This window comes from Condylura cristata, unplaced genomic scaffold (assembly GCF_000260355.1).
Source record: "Condylura cristata isolate star-nosed mole 26May11 unplaced genomic scaffold, ConCri1.0 scaffold00024, whole genome shotgun sequence".
Taxonomy (NCBI): Eukaryota; Metazoa; Chordata; class Mammalia; order Eulipotyphla; family Talpidae; genus Condylura; species Condylura cristata.
The window spans coordinates 29232431-29250405 of record NW_004567125.1 but is presented as its reverse complement, the minus strand read 5'-3'; the positions used below and the strand labels follow the sequence as shown (position 1 = coordinate 29250405).

General features: G+C 51.4%; 1 protein-coding gene across 1 annotated transcript; it reads right to left on the bottom strand.

Annotated features, from left to right (window-relative positions):
- Window positions 1-178: 178 nt before the first annotated feature.
- ATP13A1 (ATPase type 13A1) lies at window positions 179-14435 on the bottom strand. The gene is made up of 26 exons (XM_004688577.2): window positions 13338-14435; window positions 10896-10985; window positions 10584-10774; window positions 9220-9292; window positions 8880-9035; window positions 8719-8788; window positions 8538-8644; window positions 8133-8262; window positions 7956-8011; window positions 7322-7448; window positions 7111-7248; window positions 6916-7036; window positions 6461-6618; window positions 5942-6117; window positions 5746-5856; window positions 4803-4928; window positions 3979-4087; window positions 3392-3591; window positions 3222-3318; window positions 2449-2603; window positions 2263-2377; window positions 1991-2187; window positions 1087-1229; window positions 808-919; window positions 586-729; window positions 179-501 (listed from the first exon to the last, which is right to left on the bottom strand). The coding sequence occupies exons 1-26, from the start codon at window positions 13731-13733 to the stop codon at window positions 391-393; spliced, it is 3609 nt and encodes a 1202-aa protein (XP_004688634.1). The 5' UTR covers window positions 13734-14435; the 3' UTR covers window positions 179-390.
- Window positions 14436-17975: the final 3540 nt, after the last annotated feature.

The window sequence follows — 17975 nt, the reverse complement described above, 5'->3', positions numbered from 1 at the left end:
ACAAGAAATGTGCAGAGTTCTCTGGGCTCGGCCATTCAAACACTGAATGTGTGCAGGTATGAAGAGCAACCTCACATGCCCGCAGAGAGGGTGCCAGGACTTCCTGAGGTTATCACCCCGATTCCCAATGCCCCTGTGAAGCGCAGACAGAGTGGAGGCAGAAGTGAGGCAGGGCTTCTTAAAATCGTGGATGCTGCTTTATTTACCAAAGGTGCTGGCCTGGGTCTGTTTCTGCCAGCCAGGCCCATGGACAGCCAGGGCAGTCCCAGTACAGTCTTGGTGGGCAAGGCTGGACGAGCCTTGCAGTAGGGACAGTGTTCCCTCCTGAGGTCCTTGAGCAGCTCCTGCCCAGTGATAGCAGGGTGGGCAATGGTTGCCAGCATCACCATCTCAGGAAGGCACTTTCAGCTTTGGGGTCCCCAGGAAGAACTGCAGGACACGGTCAGCCAGGAGCGCCAGGCAGAAGTCGAGAAGCAAGACTTGAGCGATGACCAGCTTGAACTGTGGGACAGGGTATGAAATGAGCCAGTTGCCCAAAGATGGGCCTGGGCTGAGCTCCAGGGCCATGTCCACGGGACCACTCACCTCTACAGGGATGTCCACAAGGCCAAACTGGCTGTTGAAGTCGGGTGAGGAGCCAAGAAGCAGGCCAATGATGGCCAGGAGCGACACAATCAGGCTCCACACTAGAGGCCTGTTCTCGGGCAGACTCTCCATGAAGGGTGGGCCCTGTGAGCACAGAAAATATATGTTGTGGGGGCTGGTTGGGGGGCGGGTGAGTGGGCTGGGGCAGGGGCCAGACCTTACCTTGTAGTTGATGGCAAAGGTGGCCATCTGCATGGCCATGGCCATGATGTACACGGTGCTGTTGACCAGGCTTGGCTCAAACTCCTTGTACAGGTCCACAAACTGTTCCTGTCTGCAGGGACACGTGGGGGTCAGGACCTTCTGCATCTTCCTTGCTGTGCAGAGTCAGGGCTCTGCCTTGCTGAACCCACTGATGTTTGCCACCCTTCACCGCAGGGATGTCTTCTCTTCTGGGAGCACCTCATCCACCCCCCAGACTCCTAATGGGGTAGTACTCACTTCTCAGGGCTCCGAGCCTGGGCCTCACTGTACAAGTAGATGAGACTCAGGAAGTGCACACAGAACTGGAGTGCGACTGTGAGGATGGTGTAGAGGTTGAAGATGTTGGGCAGGGGCCGCTCTCGGGACAGGGTCTTGAGGGGCTGCAGAAGGGTGAGGGATCAGGGTCCATGCTTGCTCTGGGGCAACGTGCCCACCTAGACTCTTGACAAACCTCACCACAGAGCACTCACCAAATCCTGTTTGTCAGATTGGCACAAGTCCCCAGAACATTGCCCACCCGACCACTTAGCGTAGGGCCACCTCAGTCCACGCACTGCATGGTAGCCATACAGGTATTCAATCCAGCTGTCCCTGTTCCTACTGATCTGGAACAAACCCAAATCCCTCCCTGGGGCCGTGGGTACACAAGGTTGACCCAGCAACCTCTGGTTACCAAATCTTCTCCTGTCAGCCTCTGGCTTTTCTACCTAGTTCCTAGCTGCCTCTCTTATTACTCATCCCTCAGTCTGAAGACCACCACCACACAGGCTTCCCCCACCAAGCCTGAGGGTCTCCCGAGAAACTCTCTCTATGTTTCTCATGGCACTACATACCCTAAGAGTGATCCTGACAATCATTTCCTCATCTGTCCCCTCCTTTCCTGTTTATGTGGACTACCTGAAACCCCAGTCTGGGTCAGTGTAGGGTGACTGGAACTTCATGGCAGGGGCATTGGGTAAAAGCCTTGGCAGGCACCTACCTTGCCCCCTGATCTCCCCTATAATGTGGGGGCAACAGTTCCCATTCACCCTGGCTGGCCCAAGCTTCCTGGCCATCAATCTGAAAGATGCATCCCAGCATCTCCAAGGTGGCATGACTTGGAAATGAGGGGGCCCTTGCATTATCTGGAGTTCCTGCCTACCTTGGAGCGGGAGATGAAGAGGAAGCAACCAGCCAGCAGCAGCCCCTGCAGTGTAGCCTGAAAGTCGCTGAACTTGACACCCTCCAGGTAGAGGACGCTCTGGCTATAGGCCAGGATGAGGGCATTGAGTGCTAGGATTTTGAACATCTGCAGCGTGGTCACTAGTGTGCAGCGTCCCTGCTTGATCACGTGGCAGACTAGGGGTGAGGGGAGGCAGGTGTGAGTATGGGGGCCAGGCAGGGCAAGGGGGCACGGGCTTGGAAGGGACTCACTGCACTGGATGGATGAGAGTTTGGAGGTGAAGGGTGCAGCGATGCTGGCATCTCCCAGCTTCACAATGGGTGTGCTCTCATCCTCAAGATCCCGCAGCACCTGGCTCAGCCGGTCCTGTGGGGTGGGTGGCGAGGGTAAGACTTGGCCACAATTTTGTGCTGGTATCCCCCCTTTCTGAAACTTACCCGTTGGGAGGCTGGCTGCTCCTCAGGGGGTGGGAGCCCCGACCTCTGCTTGGCAGCCCTGGAGGTGACCCTGATGCTGTTCTGAACAGGGCTGTCCCGGGGCCGCCTTCGCCGCTCGACAACCCGCTCGGGGGCATTGGCCAGGAGTGCCACACCTGAGGAATGTGTGTTATCAGTAGTCTATGAGCCCTCACCCTTAGGCCCTGCCACTCTGCCAAAAGCAGCATGAAGTTGGGGGTCTGCTGGAGGCAGAGATGGGGCCTTGCAACCAAAGCCCTGATTTCACCCCCTCTCCCCAGGGAGCAATGCAGGCAGCAGCTATTTTGCTCTCTTCAAACTACTTAACAAAGCAAAAAATCTGAAAAAACACATACTAGATGGGAGTCAAAACTGAACTGAATATGAAAGAAATTCACTGCTAATTTTAAGAGATACTTCATAAGCTCTGCAGTTGATTTAAAAAGCAGGCTAAGTGTTAGAAACGTTGACCTTTAAAATGTCAACCAGAGGCTGTAAACATCTGGCTCAACTTAGCTCCCATTATCCCATCTCTTCTGGCCTCTGCCCTCGACACAAGCACTGTGTCCACATGGTGTCCGAGTCGAATCTGCTCCATGTAGCGTCCCTAGACTCCCCAACTCCTGTGACCTTAGTGGCAGGCAGTGAGCTTCACACCTGGTGTCTCTCGCTGCCCTTGCAGACCCTGGCCTGGTGCTTAGCCTTCTCTCTTGCTGTGATGTCCCAGACAGAGGTAGCCCAGCCAGCGGACTTACCCACGTCAGCATGCTTCAGGGCGCCCACATCATTGGTGCCATCCCCGCACATGAGGGTCACGTAGCCCAGCTCCTTCAGGCTGGTAATGACAAACTCCTGTGTGGGTAGACGGGCTGTGAGGGTGATGTGCTGCCACCAAGGCCCCACCTGCCCTCTCCACTGAACCTACCTTCTGTTTGGGGGCCACTCGGGCAAACACCTGCACGTGGGGGATGAGACGAAGCAGCTGTTGGGGGTCTTTGGCCTGCAGGTGGGCTAGGCCATCACCTGTGATGCACAGTGCATGCTCCAGAGACAATGCTTTCGGGGAGCCCTGGGCCAGGGGCAGTACAATGCTGCCATCAATAGAACGCCACTCACAGTGTCCACCTGCAGGGGGTAAGGGGAGGGCGAGGTCAGGGAATGGCTCAGCACCCAGGTGGACCCTTCACACAGATGTACTCCACATACTTGGTCCCTGACAAAACACTTCTTGGCCTCCACCTTTTCTTACCCTCCCAACCCTGAATTACACCCACCTGGCCAGGCCTCTTCAGACATCATCTAGAACCCTCTGATATTGATAGGGGATCAGAGAATCCAGGGCATGGGCTACTCAATGGGGCAGGGCTATTATCCTTGGTGCCACTGTGGCCACAGGTCTGCATCACATGCTGCCACCCTCATAGGTATGAGAGACATTGGGAGTGGTCACTCAGGCCTGGCATGCAGGTGGGCTGTCCTTGGGCTCAGTCCCCCAGCCAAGCGTGGCCTCACCTTTCTCTGTGGGAGGCTGCAGGATCAACGTGTGCGCCTTTTCAATGAAGTGCAGTTCCTGGGCCACATGGCAGGCGGTAAGTGGGTTGTCACCTGTGATCATGACCACCTAGGGGAGGGGTTAGGCTCAGTGGGCAAGACCTGATGGTGAACCCCCTCTAAGGAAATATGGGAGACAGGGTGGAAGGTCTGGCCCCAAATGAGGACCTCAAGTAGGCTTCCAGAGGTCATAATTCAACCCCTACCTGGGGCATCTTATACCAAAGACAGATGTGCACAAGTCTTTCTGAGAACACCCACAGCTTTACTGCATGGTACAAATTAGGAAGCAGCCCTTGCCCTTGGTGTAGACACGCCCTAGCTTGATAGCCATGAGCACTAAGGGCCAAGAAGGAACTGACAGACTGCTCATCACTCCCACCTTAAGCAGAATTAAGACAACACAGACCACCAGAACAGGTATGGCCTATGGAGTGCTGCCTCCCCGCCCCCGACCTAACCTCAGCTTTCTCCTCTAGAATGGGATGGACTGGGGGCTGCTGAGGGCCTTAGGAAGTAGTGGATGGGGGGGGAGGGGGCAAGCTCCTGCATGGGTAGACGGGCTGTGAGGGTGATATGTTGCCACCAAGGCCCCACCTGCCCTCTCCACTGAACCTACCTTCTGTTTGGGGGCCTTCTGTTTAACTCTGTTAAAACCTGCCACAGCATCCTGCCAAGACCTAGCCACTCACTGCGGGTGGGGCTGCCCTTAGCGCTCATCTCCTCTAATTTGTAAAAGGAGCTGAACCCATCAGTGGTGCCCATGGTGGGGCCTTCAGCCATACCCGATGCGAGGCATTCAGGATCTCCCGGATCACAGCCTTGGAATCAGCCTTGAGTGGGCAAGAGACTACAATGAAGCCAACAAATTTGAGGTTGCACTCCAGAGCTTCTCGCTTGAGCTCTCGGGCCTGTGGAAAGAGTGGTGCCCTCATGAGCATTCTCTGCTTGGCTCCAGTTGATACGCTGGGGGGCTGGGTGAAACTGTCCTCACAGGAGGATCAGAGGCATGGAGTATCCTTGAGATAGTTGTTTAGCAGTGGGCAGTGGCTAGGTGGAACCTCCCCCCTGAACTCCCCACCTTCACGCTGCCTCTACATGGTATGGACACGACCATGGAGTTCCAGTGGCTCAGCTTCCGAGGTTGAAACGGGACTTTTCTTTATTAACCCCAAGCACCCTCTACCTAGCACACCATAAGCACCCCAACCTTGTGGAGCACGTCTTCTATTGGAGAAAATGGAAACCATTGAGAAAGCCACAGAAGTCTGGCTGCCAAGCGCCTGGAGGAAGTAAGGTAGAGGACTGGGCAGATGGAGTTGGTGCATGGCTTTGAGGAGGCAGGCTTAAGAATGGGCAGGGCAACACTAGGCCTGAGCCCTGAATATGGGGCCCAGACTGGTGTGCTTCTGAAGGAATTCAAAACTTCTGATTCAAGTGGACTGGACATGAGCCAAGGTGTAGTGGGTAAAAGAGTACCAGCAGAGTGGACACTGGCGGATGGAACATGTGGTCAGAGTTAGGGATTGTGCAGAGACAGGAGGCTGGACAAGACCAGGCTGTCACTAAGGAAGTGAAGGCCCCTGGATGCGAAGGCAGAAGGCCAGTGGAGGCATGAAGTGGAGGAGTGGGAATCAGGACTCTGCTTCACTTGGGGCCGTGGAAGGAAGAGGAAGGGAGGACACATGATAAGGCTGCAGGCCAGAGGCCCTGGGCCTGGGCTCTTACCTGTTGGTGGGTGAGGTGCCCTAGCTCTTTGTACCCCAGTGCTAGGACACGGGCTCCTTCCCGGGAAATCTCCGTGTGGATGTGGTGGTAGTCAGCAGGGCACTGGGCAAACTATAGGAACACAGAGGGGAGTCACTGTTTACCCCATGACGCCCCTCTCCCCTGCCCCCACTCCTCCTCTCCCCTGGGTGCTCACCATGGAGTGCAGAGTTTCAGGGGCCCCTTTCACAGCTGCGATGTAGCAGAGGTCGGTGGAGCCCAGCTTCTCATAGGAGGCGAGCACGGACATTCGCTTTAGGGCACTGGCAAAATGAAAGCGCTGGTGAATTTTCAGCCCCTGAGTTTTTATACTTCGGGGGAATACTTTCTCATCTGGAAACAAATAAGCAGGAGTCCTGAGGGCCTTCGCTCCCAAGAGGCAGCCAAGCCCCCACCACTCCCCTGAAGCCCCTCCCCATACTCTAGACCCAGGGCCTGCAGGGCTCCTGGCTCCAGTAGGGGTCAGAGGACCCTGCCAGTGGCTTTGGGCAGGGCCAAAATGTACCAACCCAGGGGGCACAAGTGAGTGTGGCCTGTCCCAGGTCAGCGGGGGAGGCCGTGCCCATCAGCTAGGGAAACACCAGCAGCATGGGCCCAGCTACCCACCAAGTAGTTGCGGGAGGGGGGGTATTGGGGGAAGGGGTGTCACATTGGGCCTGATGTTGCAGCCCCTCACCTTTGGTTAGTGTCCAGTCCACAGCTGTCAGCATGGCTTTCTCAAGGGGGTCACCCACCAGGGTGCCATCCTCTAGCTGCATGAGTGAGTGGCAAGAGGCCAGGGCCCGATGTGTTTCTACAGGGATGCTGGACACGGGGGTCACCTCTTTTCCATCTCTGCAAGGACGGGGAACAGTCAGTCAGGCAAACTTGGTAGAGGGACCCCTGGGAATTACCAGCCAGGAAGGGGGTGAGGCCACTGCCAGTCACTGTGGGGGCTGCAGGGTATCTTTGTGGCTCTGTGACTTCTGTACCTATGTCACAAATGTCCACCTGCAGTTGTCACACACCTGAGACAACACGGGGAGAGCCCCTGGATTGGATCTCTATAGTGGAACTGCTGACAGGTCCTCAGTGTGGGGATTTGGGCAGGGCGGCCACCTGACCTTTGACCTCCCAAAAAGCCTTACTCACCTGAGCCCTGCCACACCACGTACCACCAGACTATCACTGGTCAAGGTCCCTGTTTTGTCAAAACAGCACACCTCCACCTTGCCAGCAAAAGGGATCCGGAAGGGCTCCGTGCAGTACATGTCTGGGGATGGGAGTAGGTCAGGGAATGCGCCAGGCCCCAGCCTGTTTGGTCCCCAGTCCTACCCCAACACTCACAGAGCTTGGCCAGGGCAATGAGAGAGGTGTTGACGGCCAGAGATAGCTCAATGGGCAGCTCAGGGGGCACGACAGAAGTGAGGATCAGTGTACACTCCAGGAACAGCTTGTAGCGGTTCCGGCTGGGGTCCTTGGTGCCTGTGGAGACAGGAGCTTCCAGTCTGGGGCTAAGGGCTGGGCCCAACACGGCTATGGTTGAGTGAGTGCTTACCCTCGATCCACACGTAGGCTGCTGCTGCAATAGCAAAAACCAGGAGGAAGAGAATGAAGATGAAAGTCTCTAGGTTGTTGGCAGTCACTCTCTTGACACCGAAGAGAATAGTGCGAAGTAGCTTGCCCTGAGGGACACAGAGGGATGCAAGCTTTTCCTGGGAATGTGTGGGGGTGGCAAGTGGCTTCCTGCTCAGAGTACAGGGTCAGATTCTCCTCTGATGTCAGCTGAGTGACTACCCTGGCTCTCAAAGGACCACGTAGGTCTAAGGAGGTCTAAGGAGGCTGGCAGCTTGGCCAAGGGTCAATGGAGGCCAAAGACAGAGGACTGTGGGTGGGGAATTGGCTGAGATGGAAGACAAGTTTTCTAGAAAGAGGCTGGCCACCTCTGCCAGGAGAACCTCTCAACTTTAATGAAGTTTATGGAAATGATTCTGGCTAGACTCCATTGTATGGTCTGTACTCCCCACCAGAAACTCAGCCAGGGAGAGGCTTGTCCCAGGCTCACCTTCACACAACTCCTGACTCAGTACCTGCTTTCAGGGCAAGCCATGCAGTGAATGTTCTGGGGTTCTAACTCTCCACCACTTGTTTTAGGGCCCACCCATCTCCCAGAGCCAACCAACGTGTCACACCTGTGATGTGTTGAATCCAGTCCTCAGCACGTAGGCTACACATCCATTGTCAACCGCTAGGGAGACAGGCAGAGCTTGCGTTACTATATCTGGTTGTTCCAACTCCCTCACAGACCAGCATATGGGGGAGGAGGGAAAGACGAGGAAGATACCCTTAGACACCCCCAAGGCACCTACGCTTCAGGCCTGTGGTGGCTTTCTGGGGAGGGATGTGCTGTACCACCTTGGTACCCCCAAAGATGACATGGAGCCGGGAGTCAGCCTGGAGGTCCAGCACCCGGTCTGGGTTGAGGTCTTCAATGGGCTCCTGGGAACAAGGTGGAGGAGGGTGACATCAATGCCTGGTCCTGCCTTGGCCTCCTTCATCGCTATCTCTGGAGTGCTGAATCCTGGGACTGGCATGAATGGACCTCACAGGCCTCCTCACTCCCTTATATATTCTTGGCCACTCTCATTACCACCCAGCACCCCCTCAGCAACTCCATTCAGGCACTGTGCCCACCCTGCCTCCAGCCTCCTGGGCCAGGGTTCCATCCCTCTGTCTGTACCCCGTCACCACTGTCTCTGTGAAAGGGGCAGCACCTTCATCTGTGGCACCGACTCCCCGGTGAGCATGGCCTCGTCCACAATGCAGCGGCCCCGCAGCAGAAGTACATCACAGGGTACCAGATTCTCCTGTGGGGAGCGGCCTGCAGGGCAGGGGCAGAGGGTCGGACCAAAGCCTGAGCAGGGTTCCCACTGGGCGGAATAAACTGGGCCTCACCGATGGAGACGATGTCCCCAGGAACAATCTCATCACTGGCAATGGGTCTCCACTTTCGGCTTCGGTAGACCTTGGAGAGGGCAGGGCTGCGGTCATCATGTATGTCTGCTCCAAGAATGGCAGGAACCCCCCTCCCCACCCAGTCTCCCAGTCAGCCACACCTGGATCATGTGGGGTTTGTTGCCCATCTTCCGGATCTCTGACATATTCCGCATCTGTTGCTGCACCAAGGAGGCCTCGAATGCCACCAACATGGAGAGTGTGAAGACACTGTAGTACCAGTATTCATCCAGACACCAGAGCCCCACACAGAACACCTGTGGGACACATGTTAGTCTACCTCTGTCCCCACTTGTCCACCATGAGATGTCTATAGAGGTCAGGGTGGTGGGGTCCTTGTGGGGAACCCATAAGAACCGGCAGAGGTTTCCAGATGCAGACATGGACACAGGTAACTTAGCTGTGGGAAGTCCCAAAGAAGGGTCAAAGTTGCTACTTTACCTGGAACACAAAGAAGGGTGCTGTGGCTCGCTCCTTGAACAGTTCTGAGAAGTCAGGTACCACCATCTCAGCTCTGTAAGAGAACAGACTCCACATCCAGTTCACCTTGTGAGGTCTTGAGATATTCCTCCTTAACACCTATACTTGGGGCACCATAGGCCTCCCTGGGAAATGAGGCTCGTAAACTTCTAGACAGCTCCATGGACTAGGCTATGTTCAACCCCGAGACACCAGGGCAGGCATGATGCTTGTCCCCAGCTCTCCGTTTAGAATCTAGATGAAGCTTCTGAGTTGGCATCAGGCTCTTCAGGAAGCAGTCAACCAGACAGGGCTCTAGTGAGACTGCTGGTAAGGTGATAGGGCAAACAGAGAAGGAATGGCTGGGAGGGAATCCACAGCTGCAAAGTGGTGGTAGTCAAGGGGAACCTCCCGGGGCTTCAAAATATGGTACCTGAACCATATTCTGCAAATTCAGAGGGCCCGAATAGAAGTTCTGGAATGCAAAGAGCCAGATTTTAGTGTGTTCTCCAGCACTGTGTGTGGTGGGCCCTGTCAGGAACTTACCAGGTCAACCAGGGCTATTTTCCCTTTCTTCTTGAACCGAAGGGATGTTGTAAATGTGGGGTGTGAGCCAAAGAAACTGCAAAGTGGCCCTACTGTGCTAAAAACACAGAGCTGAGACCCACCCTGTATCAACTGAGGGGTGACGATATGTCCCAGGCAGGCTGCCACTGTGATTAACCTCAGGGAGTTGGGGGCCCATGAATGTTTCTTACAAATCTCCTGTTAGATCAGTAGTTGTAGTAAATACATTTGTACTTTAAAAAAAAAAAAAAAAAAGCCATTAAGTCAGGAAAGAATTCCCCAGAGGCACAGCTCTGCCCTCTCCCAATCTCATGTAAGCAGTGGTGGTTTGGGTAAAGATGAAACTTGTTCCTGTTACAAACGAAAGTTGTTGCGATCATGGATATGTTTTATCATTACTTCTAAGATGCTGGCATACATATGAAAGTAAAATAAAAGGGAATTATAACACTAAAAGAAGATCTAATGGTTCACTCTTGTGGGCTGTGGCCCACAGGCTAGGCCAATGGCAATGGAAGGACACCAGAGAAGTCCCCTCCCAGAGGTTCCTGTCAGCAAAAGCTTCTGGGAGGTTAGGCACGAGCCTGCTTTTCAAGGACATCTAACACTTTCACCTGGAATAATTCATTAAAGATGTGGCCTCTCTGTACCACCTCCCAGGCACCTGACTTACGAGTGCCGAGGACATAAGTGGGAAAGGAGCAACCAGTTGGGCTGTGACTGTAAGTAGAGTCCCAAGCCCTGTCAGCAGGGAACATACACAGGGTCTTGGAACTCACTTGTTACTCCCAAACTTCTTCTCTGCTGCACGGATCTCTGAGTCTTCCTGGAACCCTCTGTTGCTCTGGTAGTAGGAGAAAGTGTTTCCCACAGGAAAGGCTACGGGGAGGAACTGCTTCTTTTCCAGGGCATCATAAGAATACTTGATCTTCTGGAACTCAAAGGATAGCACCTCCTGCCCGTCTTCTCCCTGTGTGAGGAGATGTGTGGGAAGAGGTGTATCTGTGGTAAAGGCCCCTGACCAGAGGTGCTAGCACCTGGGAATCCCACTCAAGACCTATGCTGGGCGGTCCAGCAGGTGATCCCCCTACCTCATCACGGTGCAAAGCCACGAGTTCAGTGGAGCCATTGTTGGGGGTTGGCACCACCTTCACGAAGGTTGCTTTGCTGGGGTCATACTCCTGCAAAAGGAAAAGCATGGAGCCCTTCTCACCCCCAGTTCACAACTCCCACTGGGGAGGCTGTGGGTGTTATAGATAGCTCTGCGGACACATTCCAGAACATGTTCCAAGACACTGGAGCTCTGACTGCTGGTTGGGTCCAGTCATTCCCCAGGCTACCACTGGGACAAAAGATATCACCTGTTGAGTTTCTGGTCCTGTATCACAAAGTGGGATCATGGAGACTACCTATTTCCCAGGGCTCTGTTGACAGTGACAAGAACTCACATGGGAGCCCTCCCTGGTGGTGCAGTGGGTAAGGGTGTATTGTAGCATTGCAAGCTAGATGCAGCCGCTTCAGTACGAATTCGATCTGCCCCGAGGCGATCCACATGGCACAGCAGACCTCTCCTGTTTTACCCGTTGCTCCCTTCAGCAGTGTACTTTGTCGATCTGCCTGTTCTGCTCCCCCCTGTCTCTGCTGAAGCCTCTCACCGCCCCTGCACCTCTGGCTCGTACCCCAGTTCTGCATGTATAAATTAAAAAAAAAAAAAAAAAAAGAACTCACATGGGAAGAAGCCTGCCCTGCGTAACAATAAGCTCTCAATTCACATGCAAAGCCCTGTCATAGTCCACAGCGCTTCTTGCTACCACTCTGTCTCTCCCCCAACCCCATCACTGTACTGGCTCCAACCTCTAGTGACAACGGATAATAAGGACCTTGAGGCTGACCTGTGCAGACCCTGTTTTCTCTACCTGGAAAGCATCGTCACACAGATGGCTTCAGATCTTTGCTTCAAGGCCACCTTCTGAGGTCTTCCCATAACACCTCATCTTAAGTCCCCTCTTAACAGTCTTATCCTCATCCAATTTTGTGTCTCTTCAGCAATGAATGCCGAGTTCTATATTCTTCTCTACTGCCATGAAGGCAACAGGTTTTGCGTTTTGTTTACTGATGTTTCTCCAGAATCTAAGACACAGCTGTACAAAATGATGCTCAACTAGTGTATCTTCAACCCTGTGAACTGATACCCCATGTACCACCACACCCCCTCCTTGTGTTTGCTCCCTCTGGGGAAGCACAATGGTCAACCCCAAAACCTCTTAGGGAGTGTCTGATCCATGCAAACAGGCAGAAAATAAACAACAAACTCCTAAGTCTGGTAAGATGATGGAAGAAAAGTCTGAAGTGCTCCCATGAAAGTCAGCCCTGTGTAAGGAGCTTGGGAGATGCTATCTCATTGTCTTTTCACCCAAGGTGGGTGTTACGGTTCTCACTTTACAAAAGGGGAAATTGAAACCCAGAGAGCAGAGACACCCTGAGATCTCTTGATGTGTCTGTCCTAACCCCATAGTTTAATTCCTCAATGTTCTCCATTCTAGAGAGGAAGTTAAGAGTCACACTTAAGTTGCAGGCCAAAAAGACAGTTGGAAATTAAAGGGGTGTCCCACTCCAGTCAACTCCTCTCCATTGTTTTTACCCCTTGATGGGGGCTTTTAACTGCATTGACTTAGAGATGATGGAGTCCATTCAAATGCCTCCCCTGGTTTAAGTCTTAGTTGGAATGAGGAAGATTTTAGTCAGAAAAGACTGAGGATGCAGTTCACATTCAGAATTAAAGGGGGTTGGGGACTCTGGCTCATTCTGCAGCCCTTAGTGCTTTTCCCTTTCCTTTTGATTCTAGCAAACACACACCTGGAAGAAATAGGGAGGCTCCTGGCGGCTGACTTCAGCACCCAGGGCTCTAGACCTGTCAGTGTCATCTGAGGCAGGTTGAGGGCTGTAGTGCAAAATCAACTGCTGACTCAGGTTTCACTCAGATCCTGGGGCTAAAGGTCACAATGCACTACCATGCTCTTGTATCCTGAGGACAGAGCACAGCATCACCATTATCGTTTTGCAGAGAAATGTAGTAATTCCAAACAGTTAAGTCGCTTGTTAATAAATCCCTCTTGTCCTCTTAAACATTTCTATCAACTGCATTCCAAGTTTGCTTTGGTCTTGGGAGGGAAGGCCTATGAGCCCTAAACAGCAGGGTTGAAGCTCAGTTCTCAAGCTTGACAGTGAAACCCACCTCGCAGATCTACCCTCACACTCTGGAAGCCATGGCAGAAGCCCGATCAGGAGAGATGGCAGGCGCATTTTCAGGAGAGAACCCGAGTACTCGCAAGCACAGAAGCCAGCACTAACAGGAGCTTCCCAGCAGTGACATATGCCAAGCCTACGCGAAGCTTTCCCAGGTAACACCTTATTCAAGCTAAATGACCAAGGCGACGAGGAGTTAGGACAAGAGAAGGATCTCGCGCCAACGAATCGAGGGTGGCTCGCTGGAGGCCCGGGTGTCAGGGTCGGGCCCATGCGAGCGCACTTACCGGGGTGCAGGTGAGCGCGCAGTGCGCGTGCACGGACCAATGCCCAGAGAGAACAGTGAGCGCGTGCGCGAGGCAGATGGTGGCGAGCACGAGCAGCGCGGCCTCGGGAACCTGCGCCCAGCTGCTGCCCCAGCCCCAGCAGCCGGAGGCCGCGGCGCCGAGCCAGCCTGGGTACAGCAGTCCTGCGAACGGCAGCACGGTGAGGCGCCGCGGCAGCGCCAGCCGCCGGTACGGCCATACGGCGGCCACCAGCTCGTCACCACGCTCTACAAGCGCCGGTCCGGCGGCCAGGAGCGCACGCGGCTGCGACCCGGGTTTGGACTGCCCACCGGGCCGGGCTCCGCAAGGCCGAGTCCCGCAAGGCTCCGCGTTGCCCATCGCCGCCGTCGCCGCCATCTTTCCCAGCACCGCGCTCGCTTCCGGGCAGAGGCACGCCTCACTTCCGGGACCCTACTTCCGGTGACCCCTAGGCTCCGCCATGGGAGCCGGGACTAAGAAAAGGCCGGACAATGTAGGGGGCCGGACCCGTAAATGGCTACTGAGGGCGCCGCCATGTCAGGCCGTGGCCGAACGGAGAGGAAAGGGATACAGAAGGGGCCCGATCGGCGAGGGCTTCCTGCCCACCTTGCCACGCCGGAACGAGGCCGGAAAAGACGAAGCAGGGTGGACAGGGAGCCACCTAGACAACCCAAGTCGGAAGAAGCCAATGCGCCTCCTCGACTGAGCGGCATCAGCGGGGCTGCCTCTAGAGGGGCGGAGCCTGGGCACTGAGGAGGCGGGACTTTTCAGGGAACCCGAGAGTCCAGGGGAGGGGTCTGGACGCGTGAAAGGGGCGGGTTTGCCGTGGGGGTGGGGCTTGTGAAGGCCAGCTTCTGGAGGTGTTCCGGCTGGGGCCTGCTGGGGGCCCTCCGCCTGAGCCAGACTGGGCTGGGACTGGCACTGCCACCCCTGCCTAGACGCGTAGACGAAGCTACTGGTTTAACAATAAAAATATGGAAATTTTTCTTTATTTCGAATTATAGTTTATTCTGTACTATTTACTTTCTTGTGAGTAAATGGTATTGTTTGAACAAAACCACAGTAGGGCTAACAGTGACAATTGGTGATAGTCAATAGTAGGCTAAGTTAATGTGTGCGAATAAAGTATACTAATATTTTTATAATGTGCTGTTCTCTGGTGCAGCAATTTATTTGAATTACCTCTATTATTTACATGTTGTAGCCTCTTTTTGTATACCCTCCAGATACATAAATGTGACTATGTGAAAGGATAAGGTAAATGCAACAGATAACAGATAATCTATATTTAATAAAAATAACTTTCCCATTTCAATACATATTTTTTATTCTAAATTTTCCTTTCCAGTAATACTTCTCCAATAATACAGTAAATATTGCAACCTCTAGGACATTGTTTCTGTTAGTGATAAAACTAATAAAGTAAAATCACTTTGACTCGCTACTCTGCTCTTGCCAAGCCCATAATTACTCTGATTCTTGGTATCATTCTAATGAGCTAAATATCCTGTCAGGATGGATTTTACTTACTAGCAACAACAGACTTTTTGGCTTGTAGGAATGTTTCTAGCTTCCAAGAGATTTTTTTTGTAGTTCAGCTACTGGCTTGTCACATGTATAAATTAATCTTATACTACTATCTCATTTTTTTAAAGATTAGTTATTCATACAGAACTGGGGGACAGGCCAGAGGGCAGTGCAGAGGCGGTGAGGGGCTTCACCAGAGACAGAGTAGGGAGCAGAACAGACAGATCAATGCACTGCTGAGGGGAGTAGCTGGCAGGTCAGGAGAGGCCTGCTGCGCCTGTGGATCACCTGGGGGGCAGGGGTGATCATCAAACTGAGGCGGCTGCAGCTAGCCAGCTAGCTTGCAGGCTGTGCCCTTACCAGTTGCGCCACCAGGGAGGGTCTAGCCATCTCATTTTTTTTTTTTTTAAAGATTTTATTTATTTATTTATTCACATAGAACTGGGGTACAGGCCAGAGATGCAGAGGGTGAGAGGATTCACCAGAGCAGAGCGGGGAGCAGAACAGGCAGATAGATGAAGTACACTGCTGAGGGGAGCTGCGGGCGGGTCAGGAGAGGTCTGCCTCGCCATGTGGATCTCCTCCGGGCAGGCGGGATCGAACTCATGAGGAAGTGGCTTTAGCTTCTTAGTGCTGTGCTTTAACCCGCTGAGCCACCAGGGAGGGCCCTAGCCATCTCATTTTTAAACACTTCAAAGCATATAGGATGTCATAAGTTAAACATTCCTTTATCAGGCAGGCTGGTTTTAAAAGACGGATAATTTGAAGTTGTGAAATCAAAGTAGGATTCCATATAATTAACATTTTGGGTAAAGAAATTGGAAATTTCCTGTTTGCTTTTTTCTGACGGGTTGAATTCTGAAGCAGTCTTATTTTAAAAAAGTACTCCATTTTTCATTTTGTGAGTTTGTGTCATACAGTTGAATAGTAACTTAGGGGCAGTTTAAGTATAATGTTTCCTGGGTTCCTGATGGCCTTTTCAAAGATCATCAAAGAACTGGAGAAACAGTATGGAAATTTCTGTTTTCCTATAATTGTTTTCTACATTCTTAACATCAATGTATTTGAGAATTAAAGAAGGGTATTTTTCTTTACTCACGCTTTGAAAATACGATTTTAAGAAAATACGATTTAGACAAATAAGAACTTTTAAAGGCTAACTTAAAAAGCTATTTTGTTAGAGCAGTTTTAGGTTTAAGGAAAATTGAGAGAAAGGTGCAGTGATTGTCTTCCTCCTCACATTTGTAGACTCCTCCATTATCGTATCCCCTGACTAGAGTGGTATGTTAGAAAAGTTGTGCATTCTTTAGATAATGAAATGTATCCATCATTACAATGCAGTAGAAAGTAGTTCTATTGCCCTTAAAGTCCTCTGTGCTCTACTTATTCAGCCTTCCTCCCCCAAACCCTGGCAACCATTGATCTTTTTACTGTCTCTATATATTTGGCTTTTCCAAAATATCATAGTTGGAATAATACAGTACATAACCTTTGCAGATTCACTTCATAATTTCCCCAGGCCTTTTTATGGCTTGATAGCACATTTCTTTTTCAATCTGAGTATATTATTCTGTTATCTGGATGTATATCTTTCACTTACTCAAAGACATCCGTTTGCTTCCAAGTTTTGACTTGCCATAAATATCTGTTCACCTTGCCTTTTTTTTTTTTTTGGTGACATGTCATTTAACTATTAATACCAAGCTTTATTGAGATATAATTGACATAACATTTTGTAAATTGAAGATGTGTAATGTGATCATTTGATAAATATCTATACTGTGACATGTTTACTACAATAAAGTTAGTTAACATATCCTTCACATTACTACTATTTTGCTGTTGTTGCTCTGGTGAGAACACTGAAGATGTATTCTTACAGCAACTTTGAAGTTGTGTGCACAATTCAACATTGATGACTATGATAACTGTGCTATACATTAGATAGCCAGAAATTATTCATCTTATAACTAAAAGTTTGTATTCTTTGACCAATATCACTCCATCTCACCAGCCCTCAGCCCATGGTAATGACCATTTTACTCTCTCTGAGTTCCATGGTTTAGATTTCACATGAAAGTGAAATCATGTAGTACTTGGTCTTTTCTGTGTGATTCCTTTCACTTAGCCTAATGTCCTCAAGTTCACACGTTGTCACAAAAGGGAGAATTTTCTTCTTTTTAAATGACAGTATTTTTTAAAAGATCTTTTAAAAAATTTATGCATACAAGAGCTGGGGGTAGTCTAAAAGTGAGTGTGGTGGGGGATAGGTTGAGAGGATTCACTAGAAATCGAGTAGGGGACAGACTAGGCAGAATGACTGAAATACACTGCTGAGGGGAGCAGCAGTTGAGATTGGAGAGGTCTGCTGTGCCATGTGGGTCACCTCCTTGACTGGGGATCAAACTTGTGCTGCAGTGGCTGCCAATAGCTTCATCATGCTGAGGCTTAACCCCTTGTCTTACCAGGTTGGCCTCTGACTACTTTATTATGTCACTTTAAAAAAAAGATTTATTTATTTATACATAAAGAACTGGGGTACAGGCAAGAGGTGCAGGGGGTGAGAGGATTCACCAAAGACAGAGTGGGAGCAGAACAGGCAGATTGACTGGAATACATTGCTTAGAGGAGCAGTGGGCAGGTCAGGAGAGGTCTGCCACGCCATGTGGGTCAACCCCCTGGCTGGGGATCAAACTCGTGCTTCAGTGGCTGCAATAGCTTCATAGTGCTATGCTTTAATCTGTTGTGCCACCAGGGAGGGCCCTACTATGTCATTTTTTAAAAATATAAAATATCCATTCATTGGTTGATGGACACTTAAGTTATGTGCAAGTTTGGATGTTGTGAATAATGCTGCAATAATGCTGTAGCTCTATCATTGTGATAATGATTTCATTTTTCTTGAATATATATCCAGAATTCCTGGGTCACATAGTGGTTATTTTTAATTGTTTAAGGCACCTCCATCCATACTGGGAGGTTATACTAATTTACGTTCCCACTAATTGTGTGCTGTTAAAAGAAGAAATTTATTCTCAGTAATATTAAAGCTCTAGTTGAGTTTATTAAATGATTCATGAACTCATGAATCAT